General features: G+C 44.1%; 1 protein-coding gene across 1 annotated transcript in view; it reads right to left on the bottom strand.

Moving 5' to 3' along the window:
• Positions 1 to 9653, bottom strand: part of myo1f (myosin IF) — a 28386-nt gene extending 18733 nt beyond the window's left edge. Inside the window, exons 1-5 of the mRNA XM_031574322.2 lie at positions 9353 to 9653; positions 3840 to 3971; positions 2871 to 2960; positions 1164 to 1258; positions 1 to 12 (exon numbers count right to left, since the gene is read on the bottom strand). The exon at positions 1 to 12 is cut by the window's left edge and continues 76 nt beyond it. Of these exons, the coding sequence (XP_031430182.1) occupies positions 1 to 12; positions 1164 to 1258; positions 2871 to 2960; positions 3840 to 3971; positions 9353 to 9355 (332 nt within the window). The 5' untranslated portion in view covers positions 9356 to 9653. The remainder of the gene's footprint in view (positions 13 to 1163; positions 1259 to 2870; positions 2961 to 3839; positions 3972 to 9352) is intronic.
• Between the last annotated feature and the right edge of the window lie 8938 nt (positions 9654 to 18591).

Genomic DNA, 18591 nt, shown 5'->3' on the forward strand with positions numbered 1-18591 from the left:
CCACTTTCCCCACTGTATCATCACACAAACAAACAATTAAAACTTGCCCTATTACACATCCTCACAAACAAACACACACACACACACACACACACACACACACACACACACACACACACACACACACACACACACACACACACACACATACATGCACACACACATACACATGCACATACACACATGCACATACAGTACACATACAGTACACATACACACACACACACACACACACACACACACACACATACACTTACACTTACACTTACAGTATACACATACACACATGCACATACAGTACACATACAGTACACATACACACATACACACATACACACACACACACACACACATACACTTACACTTACACTTACAGTATACACATACACACACACACACACACACACACATGCACACACACACACACACACAGTCTGCAGTGGACTGATTCTTCGTGCCATCTCTTATCTAGTTTAGACATCAAACCCAGGGAAAGGAAGGTGAACAGAAGTGAGAAAGCAGCGGTTGGGTGGTGCTTGCAAAGGAACCTGTCTGCTTGGCTTCACACACATGAGTGTGAGAAACCACAGAGCCAGGGACACATACACACACACAAACAAACACACACGCACACACACACACACACACACACACACACACACACACACACACACACACACACACACACACACACACACACACACACACACACACACACACACTCACACACACACACACACCACAGAGCCAGGGACACACAGAACAAAACAGCCGCCTCTCAGGGGTGGAGTCTCTTGGGTGGAGGGAGATTCAGTTAGGAAGGAAACGCCACTTTGGGCAATGACTCTCTGTGGGCAAAGCTTTACAGAGGAAGGTGTGCCCAAACCTTAACCTTAACCCTAACCAGAGGAAGGTGTCCCCTAACCCTAACCCTAACCAGAGGAAGGTGTACCCAAACCCTAACCCAAACCCTAACCCAAGGAAGGGGACCCCAAACCTTAATCCTAACCCAAGGAAGGGGACCCTAACCCTGCCAGAGGAAGGTGTCCCCAAACCCTAAACCTTACCCTAACCCAAGGAAGGGGACCCCAATGACAGAAATCTCATAGCAACCTCAGTGATACACCTGCACGCACACGTGTCATACAGCAAACAAAGCTGACCTGATGATGACACACTGGTTCTCGCTGTCGATCATCATGTTCCTGTACATGTTGTCAGAAAGAGCGTAGATGTGTGGAGGGTTTTCATACTGGGCCTGTGGGACAGACACAAAAGAGACGTGTTGGGGTTACCTTTGACAGAGGGACAGTGGTGTGTGCATATAATGTGAAAAAGTCATTATTGGCCGGTTCTGATCCAAATAGCGGGAGACTCAGGGACAAATTGAGTCCAGATCAGGTCTGATTCAGATTCAGAATAATCTATTCTTAGTTACATTTGTATAAATATATATATATTTGTAGCATACTGGGTTGGTTGAACATCTATAAGCCATGAATGACTGATCGACATAAAAGCTGCTTGAAAACATGTTGGCTAGTAGTGTGTCGGAAACAACAACAAGGCTACACCCATTGGCTTATTTGGTCAGACCTTCTGCATGTGCATGTATTTTTGGCCTAAGACTTACAAACCAAAATTGTATCTCTCTTATTGTGTGATCTTTGTCCACAAATGCAGATGGCTGCGAAATATGGGGTGCCGTTTGTAAAATGTGCATGCTTTGTAATCCTTTACATTTACACTACACTTAACACTTGCATTTAACATTTAACATTTAACATTTATATTACAATTTTGCGTTACTGTAGAACATTACCTGTGAAAAAGTTGTACATGAATTTCTCTCTAAATGTTTCTCTCAAAAAAGTGACAGTTGAATATTGTAGTGCTTTTTTTCATTTGACAAAGCTAAATGTACAAAAACTGAGCAGGATTGCAGCACATGCAACATTTTACAAATGGCCCCCCAAAGTGAAAAAACTCATCACCATAACCATTAAATACATATTAGTCAACCGAGCTCTGCCCACTTACTTGAGCTCTGCCCACTTACTTTGACTCTTTTCTTCCCCTCCTAGTCTAGTCTGTTTCCGCTGTGGGGTGCTGCTGTGATCTCTTCACCTGATTGCAAAAACCCTCTGCCTACTCCTATCCATCCCCACCACACTGTGTGTGTGAGTGTGTGTGTGTGTGTGTGTGTGTGAGTGAGTGTGAGTGTGTGTGTGTGTGTGTGTGTGTGTGAGTGAGTGAAACCCTCTCTCCTATCCGTCCCCACCACACTGTCTGCATTCATTCTATCCTGCTCATGATACATCTACATATTCTGTGCTAGCCTATTTACCCGTAATGTAAATAATTGCCACCATCGATTTAGTTTTCTGTTTCATTGTTCTACTTCCCCTTGTAATAGTAACCTTACGAGCACAGTGCATACCCTCTCTCCCCATGTATCATGTTTGTACCATCTTTATGTTGTTCTTTATCTTTATGTATATTTGCCACATGCATGCTAGCACCCACATTTGGTCCCCATGTCACTGTGGTTGTCTACATATGTTAATGTCTGTCTGGCTAGGTGAAACTAGGGTCACACTCACACGCTTTGGTCACTGTGCTGCTTGGACACTAACATAAACACACACACACACACACAAACACGCACGCACACACGCACGCACGCACACACGCACGCACGCACGCACGCACGCACGCACGCACGCACGCACACACACACACACACACACAAACACACACACACACACACACACACAAACACACACACACACACACACACACACACACACACACACACACACAGCAGCACGCGAGCAGGGGAAATTAGATAATTGGCTGTGTTTACTTACGGCTCCCTGGTACAGTTCAACCTCCCTATCCGTGAAGTAAGGCATCTGCTTGAAGGGGTTCACTGATATCAGTACAGAGCCAATGTATGTCTTTGGATCACAGTTAAAGAGATGCTGGGAATTAGTTTGGCCTTCCAGGTATTTAAAGGTACAAAAATGACATTTTAAAAACTAAAATATAACGGTTCATATTTATCTTACATATTGATTATGCAAAATGTATATACAATAATATAACAATACTTATAGTGACATAGTGACCTTCAACCATCTATTAGATATCAAAGTGTGTTGCCATGGTAACCTTGTTTACAGTCGTGTGCTAGCACTTGTGTGGGAGAATGAGGAAGCCTGCTAGTGGTCTTGCAGTTGAGTCATACAGAGATACAGAATGAGAAGAGAGAGAGAGAGAGTCAGAGACAGAGAGAACACACACAGAGAGAGAGACAGAGAGAACACAGAGAGAGAGAGGGAGAGAGACAGAGAGAGAGAGAGAGAGAGAGTTGACAGTGGTGCATGGTGACAGATGGTGCTCCCACTAAGCTACAGTACTCAACTTTGTGTGTGTATGTGTATCTGTGTGTGTATACTGTGTGTGTGTATGTGTGTGTGTGTGAGAGAGAGTGTGTATATGACAGAAAATAAGTCAATATTAGCAACATTGCAGAGCAGGAAATAGAGACCATCTATATGAAGGTGATCAGATCTATATGTAGGTGATGAGATCAATATGAAGGTGATCAGGCCTAGTAGTATTGCACCATCTATGGGTTATCTGCACATTATGTGACAGTTTAAACAGCGTAGAATATAAACACAGAGATTATTTCTGGTGCTCGAGCTGCTTGTGAATTCTCATGGCTGCACAAGAGCTTGCCTTGTGATTGCTCTCGCTTCCTGCATGAACTGTTTACTATCATCCCTGAAGCAACACGGGGAAAGAGGATGTAGTAGCACTGTGAAGGATACAAAAATGTAGTCATCCATGAATCTCTTCTTGAGGTTTTCCGTGATGGCGTCCTCCGTGATCTTGGACAGGAGCACCATGTCATCAACACCACTCTGTTTGACATTCTGGCTCTGCCAGTGGTACTTGCTCCCCTGTGGAGGGAGGTCACAAACAAGGAAAGGGATGTTTATGCTTGTTTATGTTTATGTTTGTTTATGTTTATGCTTTGACAACTGAATTTAGGAAATCTTAGAGTGAGCTGGAGCCTGTATGTGTGCATGTGTTTCGGCGTCCGTAGCAGATCTGCATTAAATGCTTTCCTTAATTGGAGATGTTTTATTTTGTTTATTTAAATAATTCATAGACTTGGGTTACCAGTAAGACTAATCACGTAAAACTTCAAAAAACAGCAGCCACTCCTCACAAAGCACCAAACTTAGGTAAAAGTTTTTAAAAGATTCTCTCAAAATCAATATATAACTGAACGCACCAAGCAGCCCGTGTTTTGGTTGAAACAACAAAATGACAGCTGAACCTGAGAAGTGAGATAGACGAGATAGAGACCTTCTGTAGGCTCATTTAGGTCAGTCAGAGCGTGAGACAGAGAGCACTTCCCCTGTGTTTCTTAGCAAAGGGATATTTAAAGATCACTGTCAGATCAAAACAAAGTTTCACCGTTAAGTGGATATGTCACCATGGCGACTCAGTCTTTCAGCGTTACCTGCACATCAGTTTGACTTAACACCGATCTAATGAGTCAGTGACCTAGGCTGGGAAGCTGGGGATGCTACCATGAAACAGGGGCAACTTGGACGTCACTCACACCAACACACACATGCATGCACCCCTCTCCCCTCCCCACACACACACAACCACAGAGAACATAGAGAAACCACAGCCATAAATACCACCCCTGTTCTGCCGCTCTACAGCTGTGAGAAAACAGAACAGCGCTGACATGGGCAACACTTCAATTATCCCATCAGTGAGTAAATTAGACCTCATCCCCACTTCTATATGAACACTTCAATTATCCCATCCAGTGAGTAAATCAGACCTCATCCCCACTTATACATGTATATGAAGACTTCAATGATCCCATCCAGTGAGTAAATCAGACCTCATCCCCACTTCTATATGAAGACCTTTATACAACTCTTGCAAAGACTGTTCTGGCATACTCTTTGACTGTATAGATACATGTTGGCCCAATACGAACCCTGTATCTTATTCTTATACTTAACTTGTTATTATACCTATTAGTTATAAGCTCTGCTTCATACCAGATGCTTCAACTATTGTGTTCTCAGAACAGCAACTTCCTTGAAAGAAAAGGGGATGTAGAAAGGAGGAAACAAAAAAATATCTAAAATTGCCACAATGTCATAGACCGTAACCATTCACTATGAGAGGAATTTGTCAAAATTACCCAGTTTTGAGATACGTCAGTAATCTGAATGATGAAACACTGTAAGATTTTTTTGTTTTGTTTTGTTTTGTTTGTCTTCGCCCTATGTAAAGCGTCTTTGAGTACCTAGAAAAGCGCTATATAAAATTAAAGTATTATTATTATTATTACTGTAAGACTGTTATTCTCACACCAAGTCAGGCAGAAAGTCAGTTGGTCACAAGGTCTTTACAACTGTGAAACTTATTTAAATACAGTGTGTAGAAATACTCAAAATGATGCCTACTGATTGCATTATGTACACATGCTGCGTTCCTTTACTAATGGGGCCATGCACCAAATGCGAGCAATGGACAAAGCAACTACACGTACATCATACAGCACTGAGTGATTATCAGACTATCTATTTATCTCTAGTATTTATTGCTACACTAAGTCTATATTGCTCATAGCTTGACTGTTCTCTCCCTTGTACGTCGTTTTTGTCAAAAGCGTCTGCTAAATGATTACATGTAGATGTAGTTGTCTGTGTAATCTCCACACTGCCCTGGTTTGTGGGAAGGACCCTCTGGAGCGCTTATGTGGAGGTTCTCCACTAGGTGTGGCTACCACTATCTGGTGGTCTATTTTGAAAGATACAGAGCTGGATAGGAATGTTGCCACAGCTGGATTATGACTATTGGAACACCGTCAGGTAGGCAAGAAGGGCTTTTGAGAAAGGCAAAGAATGTAGCACTCTGCCTCAAGTCATAAGTTATTAGTCTTGCAACATCAGTAATGGATAAACAATGCTGAAACACTTCAAATTGCACAGTTGGTCGGACAGTTGATCATTTTGATCAAACAGGCAGATGGTAACTAATTACTGATGTAGGTCATGGAATGTAAACCTAAAGATCAACAGGTGATCTGAACTTTGAGGAAATGTGTAAGGAATCTGGAATGGGATTTGGGAATGGTTCCCCTTCAGAGGATCTCTTGATGATGATACAGTACGCATATATGTTTCCACAGCAGACATCATCGTCTACATGATGTACAGGTGAAGTATACATGCATACATGAGTATGGGTGCTTGCTGGGAATCAGGATTAGGGCTGTCAGCCGCTTACTCTATCAGTTGAGTCAGAGAAACACAGCATCTCTATATGTAGCAGAGATTCTGTGACATCAGACTCCTGATCCATGACACCTACGTGCTCCTGTTAAACAGAGTAAGCGATCACCTAGAGTTAGCGATCACCTAGAGAAAGCGATCACCTAAAGTTAGCGATCACCTAGAGGTAGCGATCACATAGAGTTAGCGATCACCTAGAGGTAGCGATCACCTAAAGTTAGCGATCACCTAGAGGTAGCGATCACCTAGAGTTAGCGATCACCTAGAGGTAGCGATCACCTAAAGTTAGCGATCACCTAGAGGTAGCGATCACCTAGAGTTAGCGATCACCTAGAGGTAGCGATCACCTAAAGTTAGCGATCACCTAGAGTTAGCGATCACCTAGAGGAAGCGATCACCTAAAGGTAGCGATCACCTAGAGGAAGCGATCACTTAGAGATAGCGATCACCTAAAGTTAGCGATCACCTAGAGTTAGCGATCACCTAGAGGAAGCGATCACCTAAAGGTAGCGATCACCTAAAGGTAGCGATCACCTAAAAGTAGCGACCACCTAGAGGAAGCGATCACATAGAGTCAGCGATCACCTAGAGGAAGCGATCACGTAGAGGAAGCAATCACCTAAAGGAAGTGATCACGTAGAGCAGGGGTACTCAATAGGTGGACCGGATCCGGACCCAGGCGCAATCAAATTTGGACCGAAGCCAAAATCAACATTCTAATTGAATCATGATCCAAGCAAGTTTTTATTGGTGCGTGATTTCGCGCTATATATTTTTTTCTTACTCGATGTGGTTTCTATCTTCCCTGTCCAATCGAGAGGTCCAATCAGGAGCAGTAATAACAACATCACTATGACAACTCACTCACTCAATGTTGGCCACGAGCTCTGTGGGTCACTGTGGGCAGATCGATTTGGTACGGTACGGTATCTTTTTCTCAGCAAACGAAAATCATGGCGTGCTTTAAACCCGACAAAAAACGCGAATTTAAGAAAGAGTGGACTGACAAGTATGCATTTGTGCTGCCAGTGGGGAGCACAAAACCGATGTGTTTTATCTGCAACGAGACGGTTGCCCTTGTCAAAAGTGGTAACGTGAAACGTCACTATGAAACATAGCATGCACACTTCGAACGACATTACCCCCAGAACTCTGAGGTAAGGTCCAGAAACCATCTGCAATCATCATACCAAGCAACATGCAGTGTAAGAGTTAGATCAGCCACACAACAAGAGCGTGCATACCTCAACATACTGTTGTGAGTCTGCCTTTTCAACCATGAATATGGTCAAAAACAAATACAGGAGCACACTCACTAATGAACACTACATCAGTGCCTCTGCCTGGCCTTCACACCTTTTATGCCTAAGTTTAAAGCACACGAAAGGTGTCACCTTTCACACAAATAAAGCCAGACCACATCACCTTTTGTGCATAGTTTGAATGTTCTTGTTGGAGTTATGTTTTTGGATTTAGACCGTCACTGTTCCGGACCCTGGACTGAATGGAAATTAGGCGAGTGGACCTTTTGGGTTTCTAATTGAGTACCCCTGACCTAGAGGTAGCGATCACCTAGAGGTAGCGATCACCTAGAGTCAGCGTACACGTAGAGGAAGTGATCTGCTGGCTCACATGGAGTAAGATGAGAGAATGCATCAACACAAGAGCCATTTGTGAAACATGAGAGAAACCTTTGCACTTCCTCCCTTCCAGATGTGGTCCTAATACACCCAGAGTGATTGGCTGGTGTGCTCCTCATCAAGGACTTCAACTCTTAATTAGGTTAATGAGGTTGATGACCAGGTGCACAGCGGAACAGCCATTTTGTCTCCCACTCTCAGTACTTTCCCATTCGCCATGCACTCCTACTCTTCGTGCACAGACAATTAGAACCTCAATTGCCCCCCCCCCCCCCAACATTGAGTCTTCTTCTTGAGGCAGTTTTAGGAAACAGGCTATGTGTGTGGTCTAGCAGGCCTGTGCGGTAAGGAAGTTCAGAGATAGAACCCCAGCCTCCAGTACGCCCCCACTTCCCTCTGCCTCTGTGGCGACCTCAAGCTTGCGAAAACTTGCACTCTGTGACATGCAAGGCAAGGCAAGGCTCACTTCCGTACTGGACAGCACCTTCCTCACAGAGTCCCTCTGAAACACACACTCTTAATGACTCTGAAACACACACTCTTAATGACTTAACCAGACTTAAAGCCCGCCAGAACACACTCAGTCATTTCACTTCATGCCATGAAGATGAAGCATTTAGACGCTCGCTCTTCTGGTGTGACATGGCAGGTGTTCTGTTTCACAAAAGCTTGGCATCCATCAGGGCAGCTGTGTCCATATTTGTAACACAGAGGACGTCTCATGTAGAGACATCCCAGGTGGACTGCGCCCTGGCCATGGGAAACTGTCCAGCATGAGCCAATGGCAGGTGGTCAGCAGTTAAAGGCGTGGCGATTTCAGACTCGTTGGAGCACAAGAGAGACTTCGTCGTCTTGTCCATTTAAGGAAGCAAAGTCACAATTTAAGGCCCTGCCAACCACAACGTCCTCTTTCAAATATACTTTGCACACCAACAAGACTGAACACACCAGAGTGTCAATGTAACAGGCTCTCTCATCGCTGTGCTGTAGCGACCTTTACAGCAAGTATCCCCTCAGCACGAAACACTCTCACGGCATCACACACATCACACACACATCGCCTGGTGTGCTCACACACATCACACACATCACACACACCGCCTGGTGTGCTCACACACCCATCTCACTGTTTCACCTCACCTCACACTGAAGGACACAAACAACCAGCTGGTTTGCGCACTGATTTCGGACCCGTCCAAACACAGACAAAGGTGTTGGAGTCAACGTTACATGTCATAGTTGTTACTGTCATGAACCCGGCAACTCATTAAGCACAACGCAGAGGAAGACTGACGCTGAGGCAGGAGACAGGGTGTGTGAACGTGTGTGTGAGAGTGAGTGATAAGAGAGAGAAAAAGGTTTATTTACCATTTTTCTGCAGCTGTGGATGCTTGCTCCTTTCGTTCTCCAGAATATGAATGGAAAATGGTGTCAGTGGCAGATGCACTTAAGATAACGCCATTTCAAAGTGCCTCTAGTTCACTTAGCTACACAGAGACTCAAACACACACACACACACACACACACACAAGACACTGGATATCAACGAACATCCTCCCAGCTTACTTCACTTCCTTATACTGGCAGACTCTGACCGAAACCAGAACTGCTTACACACAGACACACATGCTCAGATGCTCACACACAGACACAACACACAGATGCTCACACACAGATACACATACACAGACACACACAGACGCTAGCACACACACACAACCTCTCCCTACATTACTACCCCCAAGTTCAATGGAGGGAATGAATAATTTTTTTCATCAGACAAAGCTCTTGCCCCTTTTGCAAGCGTGGTGATATCATTCTTGAGCGTGTGCATGTGAGTATGTTGTGTTGCAAGTGTGTGTGGCATGTGTGTGTGTGTGTGTGTGTGTGTGTGTGTGTGTGTGTGTGTCTTGTGTGTGTGTGTTTTGCCAAAGTGTCCTCCTGTGTTTCTGCTATTGAACCACCCTAGCGAGAGGCAAGTGCCACGGAGCTGCAGACACACACTGATGTGTGTTTCACGTGTAGGGAGTGGTCTTCAGACAGGAAACACACACACACACACACACACACACACACACACACACACACAAATCTTGTGCTGAACTACCAGACCTGTGCTAGATCTGAATCTGTGCTGGAGGCACCAGTCATCTGGGATATGTAGTCCACTAATACAGTCAGGCAGTAAGATATGTAGTCCACTAATACAGTCAGGCAGTAAGATATGTAGTCCACTAATACAGTCAGACAGTAAGATATGTAGTCCACTAATACAGTCAGGCAGTAAGATATGTAGTCCACTAATACAGTCAGGCAGTGTGAGAGATGTAAATGCAAGCTAAGCCTAAATTCAGGGGTCCACTCCATCTCAAGTGTGTCACTTCTCTGTGACTAGCATGTGTGGTCACTTCTCTGTGACTAGCATGTATGGGTCACTTCACTGTGTCTAGCATGTGTGGTCACTTCTCTGTGACTAGCATGTGTGGTCACTTCTCTGTGACTAGCATGTGTGGTCACTTCTCTGTGACTAGCATGTGTGGGTCACTTCACTGTGTCTAGCATGTGTGGTCACTTCACTGTGTCTAGCATGTGTGGCTCACTTCACTGTGTCTAGCATGTGTGGGTCACTTCACTGTGTCTAGCATGTGTGGGTCACTTCACTGTGTCTAGCATGTGTGGGTCACTTCACTGTGTCTAGCATGTGTGGGTCACTTCACTGTGACTAGCATGTGTGGGTCGCTTGACTGTGACTATGCACATCAGTGGAATGCTGTGTTTCAGCTCGTTCAGCATTGTGACACCAGCCAGTGTTGTGCAGAACCCAGCTTGTGCCCTGTTGATATATCTCCTGTCACTGATTTAGTCACCTGTCACGCCACACGCCACGCTCTTACTCCCCCTGGAGCGCCCCCCGGTGGAGGTTCACTAATTTACGCCTATTTCTCCACAGCGCTCCTACTCTTATCTGCCTCCTTTCTCTTTTTCTCATGTGGGATATTTTAATATGATTCAGAAGGAAGGTCAGATAATTCATTTAATTAGTTTGAGGATCAGATACACTCTAAACACGATGTTAGAAAAGGGGTTTGGCCCACCGGGTAGAGGATGGGTCATGATACACATTTTAAGCTTTCTGATTGGATGGAGTCAGGTTAGAGGTTAATCATTTGGTTGGTTAAAGGGTCGGCCAGTCATGGCTGAGGTGGGAGTGTCAGAAGAGGTTTAAATGGCAGCGCGCGACTTTAGGCAGACAGAAACATTCTAGAACTTTCTCTTATTGTGGTTTAAGATCTGCAATAAACCTTACTGAAATACTCTACATCGGCGGTCTCCACTTCGACATTTTTCTGGTACCTCGTGGTAATTTGTGATCGGACACCACACTCATTAGAGCACTCCCGCTTCCTCTTATCACCACACTTATCACCACATGTTTCCCCGGCAGCCCCACAGATACTCTTGACTATGGCTGGGTGTTTGTATCCATGATAATCCTATGATAATTTCTCTTACATTGGTAAGTCTTAAAGCACCACTATAGAAGATGCCTGTGGCATGCATGACACATGTCGAAATATCATGATCTGTTCATTACTCAAAATTATTCAGAGGATTTGTGAAATGGAAAATGATGAATTCTTCATAATTTAACATTAAAAATGACCACAGCCAATTACAACCTGACACCTATTTTATCGCCTAAAATGCATTTTTTGTAAGTAAGCGGTTAGACATACTTGTTAAATTGTTTATTTCAAATGGTTCTGTGGTTAGAGCCTGCAGGGCTGGGCTTGGGGCGGTTCCTGCGGTCGCAGCACTGGTGGAAAAGCGTGTGTGGGAGAACGCTTCTAACCTGCTGCACCGTAACAGCAGCCTCCTCAAAGCACTTTGCTACGGCAGCTCAGGATGTGGTAAAGCTTGCGTAACACAGTTCTCCATGTCAGCCTTTTTGGGGGAAAGTCAAAGGTCAAACCAGGCACACCAACGTTAAAGATGGTTATTGATTATGAAGAATGTCTCACAAACACCATGATTGGCTATAACGTCATCAGCAAGATTTTACTCAGATTTCACTACAGCAGACTGTCAAACAATGAAATCAGATCATTAAAGTCAGACAGGAAATCGTAGCATTTAATCAAATTACACTGAAGTGCATCGGAGCAAGTCTGACATACACTAGCATGGCATCCTGAACAGATAATCCTCAAGATGTAGACAGCTGTAATTCTCCCATGGTTCTGTCCCTGATCTTCCATGGTTCTGTTCCTGACCATCAGTCAGTAGTAGAGTGAGCATGTGTCTGCTGATGCTAACAGTCAGTAGTTAGAGTGAGCATGTGTCTGCTGATGCTAACAGTCAGTAGTTAGAGTGAGCATGTGTCTGCTGATGCTAACAGTCAGTTAGAGTGAGCATGTGTCTGCTGATGCTAACAGTCAGTAGTTAGAGTGAGCATGTGTCTGCTGATGCTAACAGTCAGTTAGAGTGAGCATGTGTCTGCTGATGCTAACAGTCAGTTAGAGTGAGCATGTGTCTGCTGATGCTAACAGTCAGTAGTTAGAGTGAGCATGTGTCTGCTGATGCTAACAGTCAGTAGTTAGAGTGAGCATGTGTCTGCTGATGCTAACAGTCAGTTAGAGTGAGCATGTGTCTGCTGATGCTAACAGTCAGTTAGAGTGAGCATGTGTCTGCTGATGCTAACAGTCAGTAGTTAGAGTGAGCATGTGTCTGCTGATGCTAACAGTCAGTAGTTAGAGTGAGCATGTGTCTGCTGATGCTAACAGTCAGTTAGAGTGAGCATGTGTCTGCTGATGCTAACAGTCAGTAGTTAGAGTGAGCATGTGTCTGCTGATGCTAACAGTAAGTTAGAGTGAGCATGTGTCTGCTGATGCTAACAGTCAGTAGTTAGAGTGAGCATGTGTCTGCTGATGCTAACAGTCAGTAGTTAGAGTGAGCATGTGTCTGCTGATGCTAACAGTCAGTTAGAGTGAGCATGTGTCTGCTGATGCTAACAGTCAGTCAGTTAGAGTGAGCATGTGTCTGCTGATGCTAACAGTCAGTCAGTTAGAGTGAGCATGTGTCTGCTGATGCTAACAGTCAGTAGTTAGAGTGAGCATGTGTCTGCTGATGCTAACAGTCAGTCAGTTAGAGTGTGCATGTGTCTGCTGATGCTAACAGTCAGTTAGAGTGAGCATGTGTCTGCTGATGCTAACAGTCAGTTAGAGTGAGCATGTGTCTGCTGATGCTAACAGTCAGAGTGAGCATGTGTCTGCTGATGCTAACAGTCAGTAGTTAGAGTGAGCATGTGTCTGCTGATGCTAACAGTCAGTAGTTAGAGTGAGTATGTGTCTGCTGATGTTAACAGTTAGAGTGAGCATGTGTCTGCTGATGTTGGACACTGATGACGCAATGATCATTAGGCCTATCATCAACCTGTTGCTATTATTTCTGTAATTGCACACAAAATCAGTTACAGCGTGCAACACAACAGCTGACTGACTCCTGTCTGACTGTGATGTAGCCATCTCTGACCCTGATTGGCCACTCTCTGACATCTCTAGCCCTGATTGGCCACTCTCTGACTGTGATGTAGCCCATCTCTAGCCCTGATTGGCCACTCTCTGACTGTGATGTAGCCCATCTCTAGCCCTGATTGGTCACTCTCTGACTGATGTAGCCCATCTCTAGCCCTGATTGGTCCACTCTCTGACTGTGATGTAGCCCATCTCTAGCCCTGATTGGTCCACTCTCTGACTGTGATGTAGCCCATCTCTAGCCCTGATTGGTCACTCTCTGACTGATGTAGCCCATCTCTAGCCCTGATTGGTCCACTCTCTGACTGTGATGTAGCCCATCTCTAGCCCTGATTGGCCACTCTCTGACTGTGATGTAGCCCATCTCTGACCCTGATTGATCCACTATCAGAATCTATCTATCTATCTGACTTTTCATGAAACCAACGATAATAAAAACAAATTAAAGGAGACATTTTGTGAATCTTCAGAACCTATTTAGGGCAGTGGAGTCATCCACACACCTCCTATTTGCTATTTGAAGTCCCTGCAAATGCAGTTTATGTAGTCCTTTTATTACCTCCCTTTACCCTGAAACAGTTTAATATGAGAGGCAAGTGTGTTAAAGTGTTGTTACAGCAACATGGTAAACAAACAGGGAACTCTGGGTATGGTAACTCAGCCTTTCACTCAGTCCTTCCCAAGAGATAAAAGTGACATAATAATCTATTAGCATCACTGAACTGAGTGAAGGCTTTTTAAACTCAGTCCAAAACTAAGGCAGGATAGACACATGCTGTAAGATCTCCAACCCCCTTTGTAGCCTCATGCTGCCCACAGTGACCCATGTATCCACCTTAAGCCCTGCCTCTCAAGACCAATGGACAAGAATGAGTGATCCGAACACCATGAATATCACTCCGTGATCAGAACAATGCTGTCTTCAGGCCAGGAAGAACTCTGATATAGGGCTCGCCAATGCAAGGCTAGTGTGGAATGGCAAATGCAACATCACTATACTGGAGTATATGATTCAGTCAAATTAGGACTGGGCGGTATGACGGTATATACCGTGCAATGGTAGAAATGTGTCTACCGGGAGAGATTTGGCTATACCGTTTCAACCGCGGTATACTCTTATTTTGAAATCCAATCGATTTATTTTTAGATAATGACCTCCGAACTATACATCATCCCGTTTATTATACGGTTACTCGCCAAAACGATAGAAGACATTCCTTCAAAATACCTCTTTAACGATTTTGTTGCCGTTTTGTGATTTCCGCTTAGAAAAAATAGTTCTTCAGGCAAATAGAACTCTAAAGTTTCAGGTGTTACTTGCTGACTTCAAGTTAGTCTATCTTCCGCCGTACCACTTTTAGTACACTCACCTGGTTTCATGGCGACAAAAGTCGGGAGAAAGCCACAGAGTCCTATTTGGGATTACTTGGAACAGTAACGTGCGGTGAGGTTCGTGGCTGGTAAGGCACTTCAGAGTCAGATTTACACATATATATAAACCCAATACAGTAGCTTAAATCACCATTCAATTGGCAGCTTGCACATTGACTACTGGTTGTTTTTCATATCAGCATTCTTTACACACACATAGGTAAGGTAGCTACATACAGTAGGCAGCTGCTAGCTTGTGATGAACTCGTGTTAATATGTGTGATTATGCACTCGTGAATATGAACTCTTACGAAGTTGCACAGGCCCCCTGAGGGTCTCCGCTGTACGTCCAAAACCAAAATCTATTCTTGAGGTTCAGTTTTGTAATACATCAAAGATGCTATTTTCAATCCATTTCTAATGGATGAAGCCTTGGCCTGGAGGAGGGGTCATCAGGTGGTCCCCAACCTTCTTAGAGTGTTTTAACCCTTAACCACAACACTCTCCAGTTGGCGGGTCAGCAGTGCTTGGCCAAGTCACTGCCCCCCTCCTCCAGGCTTCCAGCTAGTGTCCTCTCTCTTATGCCAGAGTCAACAGGAGGCTCTCTCTGCCGCTTCTCTCAACCTACGAACGGCTGTTTTCCTCAAGTGGCCTCTTAGTCCAACCCTTGTCATTAGATTCCAGGCTGATTGAGCTGGGAATCCTCGACAACCCACTTCCACTGTCATCAGCCATGTTGTCCACCCCTTGTCCCGGCAGTCCTGGACAAGTTGTTGGTACTTCATTTTCTTTCTCTCTGCCGCCTCCTCACAGTTCTCTTCCCATGGAACTGTTAGTTCCACCAGGATGATCTTCTTACCCTCTAAGGACCACATGATGATGCCCGGTCTCAGGGTTGTGGACAGTACCGCCTCTGGGAAGTGGAGTTTCCTCCCCAGATCGACCTCCAAAACCCATCCCTGGGCTGACTGCAGGAGATTCTGCTTGGCTTGGCCTTGGACGGCTGGTCTTTGACCCTCTTTTACAAAGGCGATGGTACTCAACAGTGACTTGTTTTAAAGTGCTGGAGATGCTGTTTTTGTCTGACAGGGAATCATCATACCACTTCCCAAGGCATTTAATAGGGTTCCCCTGGATGTTCGGGATCACTTCTCCTTGAACAAGCAGCTTGAACTTCTCAGTTGTTTTGCCCTTTTGGATCACCAGACATCTTGATTTTTTGGGCTTGAAGATCATCTTCGCCCAAGTGGCCATACGTTCTAGTTCCGCCAAATCAAGCCAGGCAACTGTTAGGTTCCCTTTCTTCTCCTTTCCTTCTTGGATAAGTTGGCTGAGGACCCCCGTGTGCTCCAAGCACCTGGAGAACCCTTCGATCTTTAGTTTTAGCTTAGCTATAGAATCTTCCATTTTCGTAGTCAAGGTCAAATATAAGAAGAATAACGGCAGAACAAGCATAAACCCGACCGTTGGGCTCTCGCATGCTCCCTTCATTGAAGCAGAGGTACTGTTTGCCTGTTCTCCGTGCTTTTTCACTGCGGCTTTACGTGAGCTCAGCAAAACTAAATAGGTTCTACGCATGCGCTCAACCCAGTTTGTGAGGGATTGCGCAATCTGAGATGAGGCACAGCTCGTCGCTGCCTCACCGTCTCCTGTCTGTTTGAACAGGACACGCGCAAATTCTGACTGACACACGTCTGACACAGATCTTTCATAGTTGTCTTTTGTGGATGGCTGTTCATCTGTCCTAAGTGAATCATTTTTTTTAAATGGTATGTTTGGTGAGTTTTTATTACATATTATTTATTATAGCTTAATTTTGAGCATTTTGTTTTGCAAGCAAAAAAATGAAGCTTCCCTGACTGGCCCCCCCTTGGTCTGTTGCATTCCACGGTAAAGACTAAAACTAATACTGATAGGTGAAAATTCACCCTAGTTACCTCAGGACTCCGGAGCTGCATATAAGTACATTTACATCCTGTAGAAAACATCACAGACTCATGCCCCCCAGGTAGTAACTCTAATAACACTGTTTATGAAAATGAATCTGAATCTGTCAATGTTTTCTACAGAGCAATATATGACACCACTACCTCAGAACAGGCTGCTTCATATAATATTATGGCATGCGCCTATAATCCTATTCCAGTTTTAATCTCTACCCAACGCACAGTTAAAAACAAAGGCCATAGATACAATAGAAACAATAGAAGCCCAGCAAATATTCTATCTATACCCCGGCATATTCCTCCTTCCTGTGAGCCACTATATCCAGAAAATATTTCAATGGCAATACTAAATATTAGGTCACTATCAGGGAAAACATTTCTCATTAACGATCTTATATGTGAACGTAAATTAGACTGTATGTTTTTAACAGAAACCTGGCTAAACAAAAATGGGTCTGCAGCTCTTATTGAAGCATCCCCTCCCAATTATAGCTTTTTTCAGTCCATTAGAACAGGTAAAAAAGGGGGCGGGACAGCCACCATAACCACGGATGCCCTGTGCTGCAGGAGCATCTCCTTCGATGATTTTGCCTCATTTGAATATCATGCCATAGTTCTAAAGTGCCAGCCTCCTGTTCTGACAGTAACTGTGTATAGGCCACCCAAGCAATGTCCCACTTTTCTAACAGACTTTTCAGAACTACTCTCCATTATACACACAAACTACGATAAGATTATTATCACTGGTGATTTTAACATACATGTTGATAGTGGGAACGACTCAAAGGCCCGGGATTTTATGAATCTCTTGAATTCCATGGACTTTACACAACACATCACTGAACCCACTCACAACCGTGGCCACACCCTTGATCTAGTTATTACAAAGGGTCTTACAACTGTTATATCGTCTATCTGTGACCTTGCTCTTTCTGACCACTTTTGTATTTTCTTTACAGCACTGGTACCTAAAGTTAGAAATAGTGCTGAATGTTTTATTAAGAAACGCTATCTTAACTCTGCAGCAGCTGAGAATTTCAAAGTAATGATGAACATAACTAGTACAAAAAACCCAGATACGGGGCCATCATGTGTTAATGATCTAGTAACTACTCTAAATACAAAATTAAGGACAGCACTTGACTCTGTAGCACCATTGAAACAAAAAAAGGTTTTAGCCAAACAAAAAGCTCCATGGAGAAATGAGGAAATGATTAAACTTAAGAGATCCTGCAGAAGGTCTGAGCGTACATGGAGAAAGACCAAGCTACAGGTCCACCTTGATATCTTTAAGGATAAACTTTCAGTCTTTAATAAAGCAATAAGAAATGCTAGGAAGGATCATTTCTCTAATTTGATATCTACAAATTCTAACAATTCCAGGCACAACATCGACTATCAACAATAGACAGCCTTATAAATCCTGCACCTAAAGTAGATGATAGTCTCTTTTCCACCCCCAAATGTGAGGAATTTGCAGCATTCTTCAGAGATAAGATAACGAACATTAGGAAAAATATTGCTCAAGAAATTCCAAATGTCTTGTTTTCTGATCCCCTTCCACCATGCTGTAACAGTATGAGCTTTTTTGCACTGGCTGATATAGAAATGCTGAGCAAAGTAGTGTCACAACTGAAGCCGTCTACATGCCCTCTTGATCCCCTTCCCACCAAATTTTTTAAGACCATCTTTGACTCTGTGTCTAAGGACATTCTAGCCATTATAAACTGTTCCCTGCTTACAGGTATTTTCCCAT

Source organism: Clupea harengus, chromosome 10 (genome assembly GCF_900700415.2).
Source record: "Clupea harengus chromosome 10, Ch_v2.0.2, whole genome shotgun sequence".
Classification (NCBI taxonomy): Eukaryota; Metazoa; Chordata; class Actinopteri; order Clupeiformes; family Clupeidae; genus Clupea; species Clupea harengus.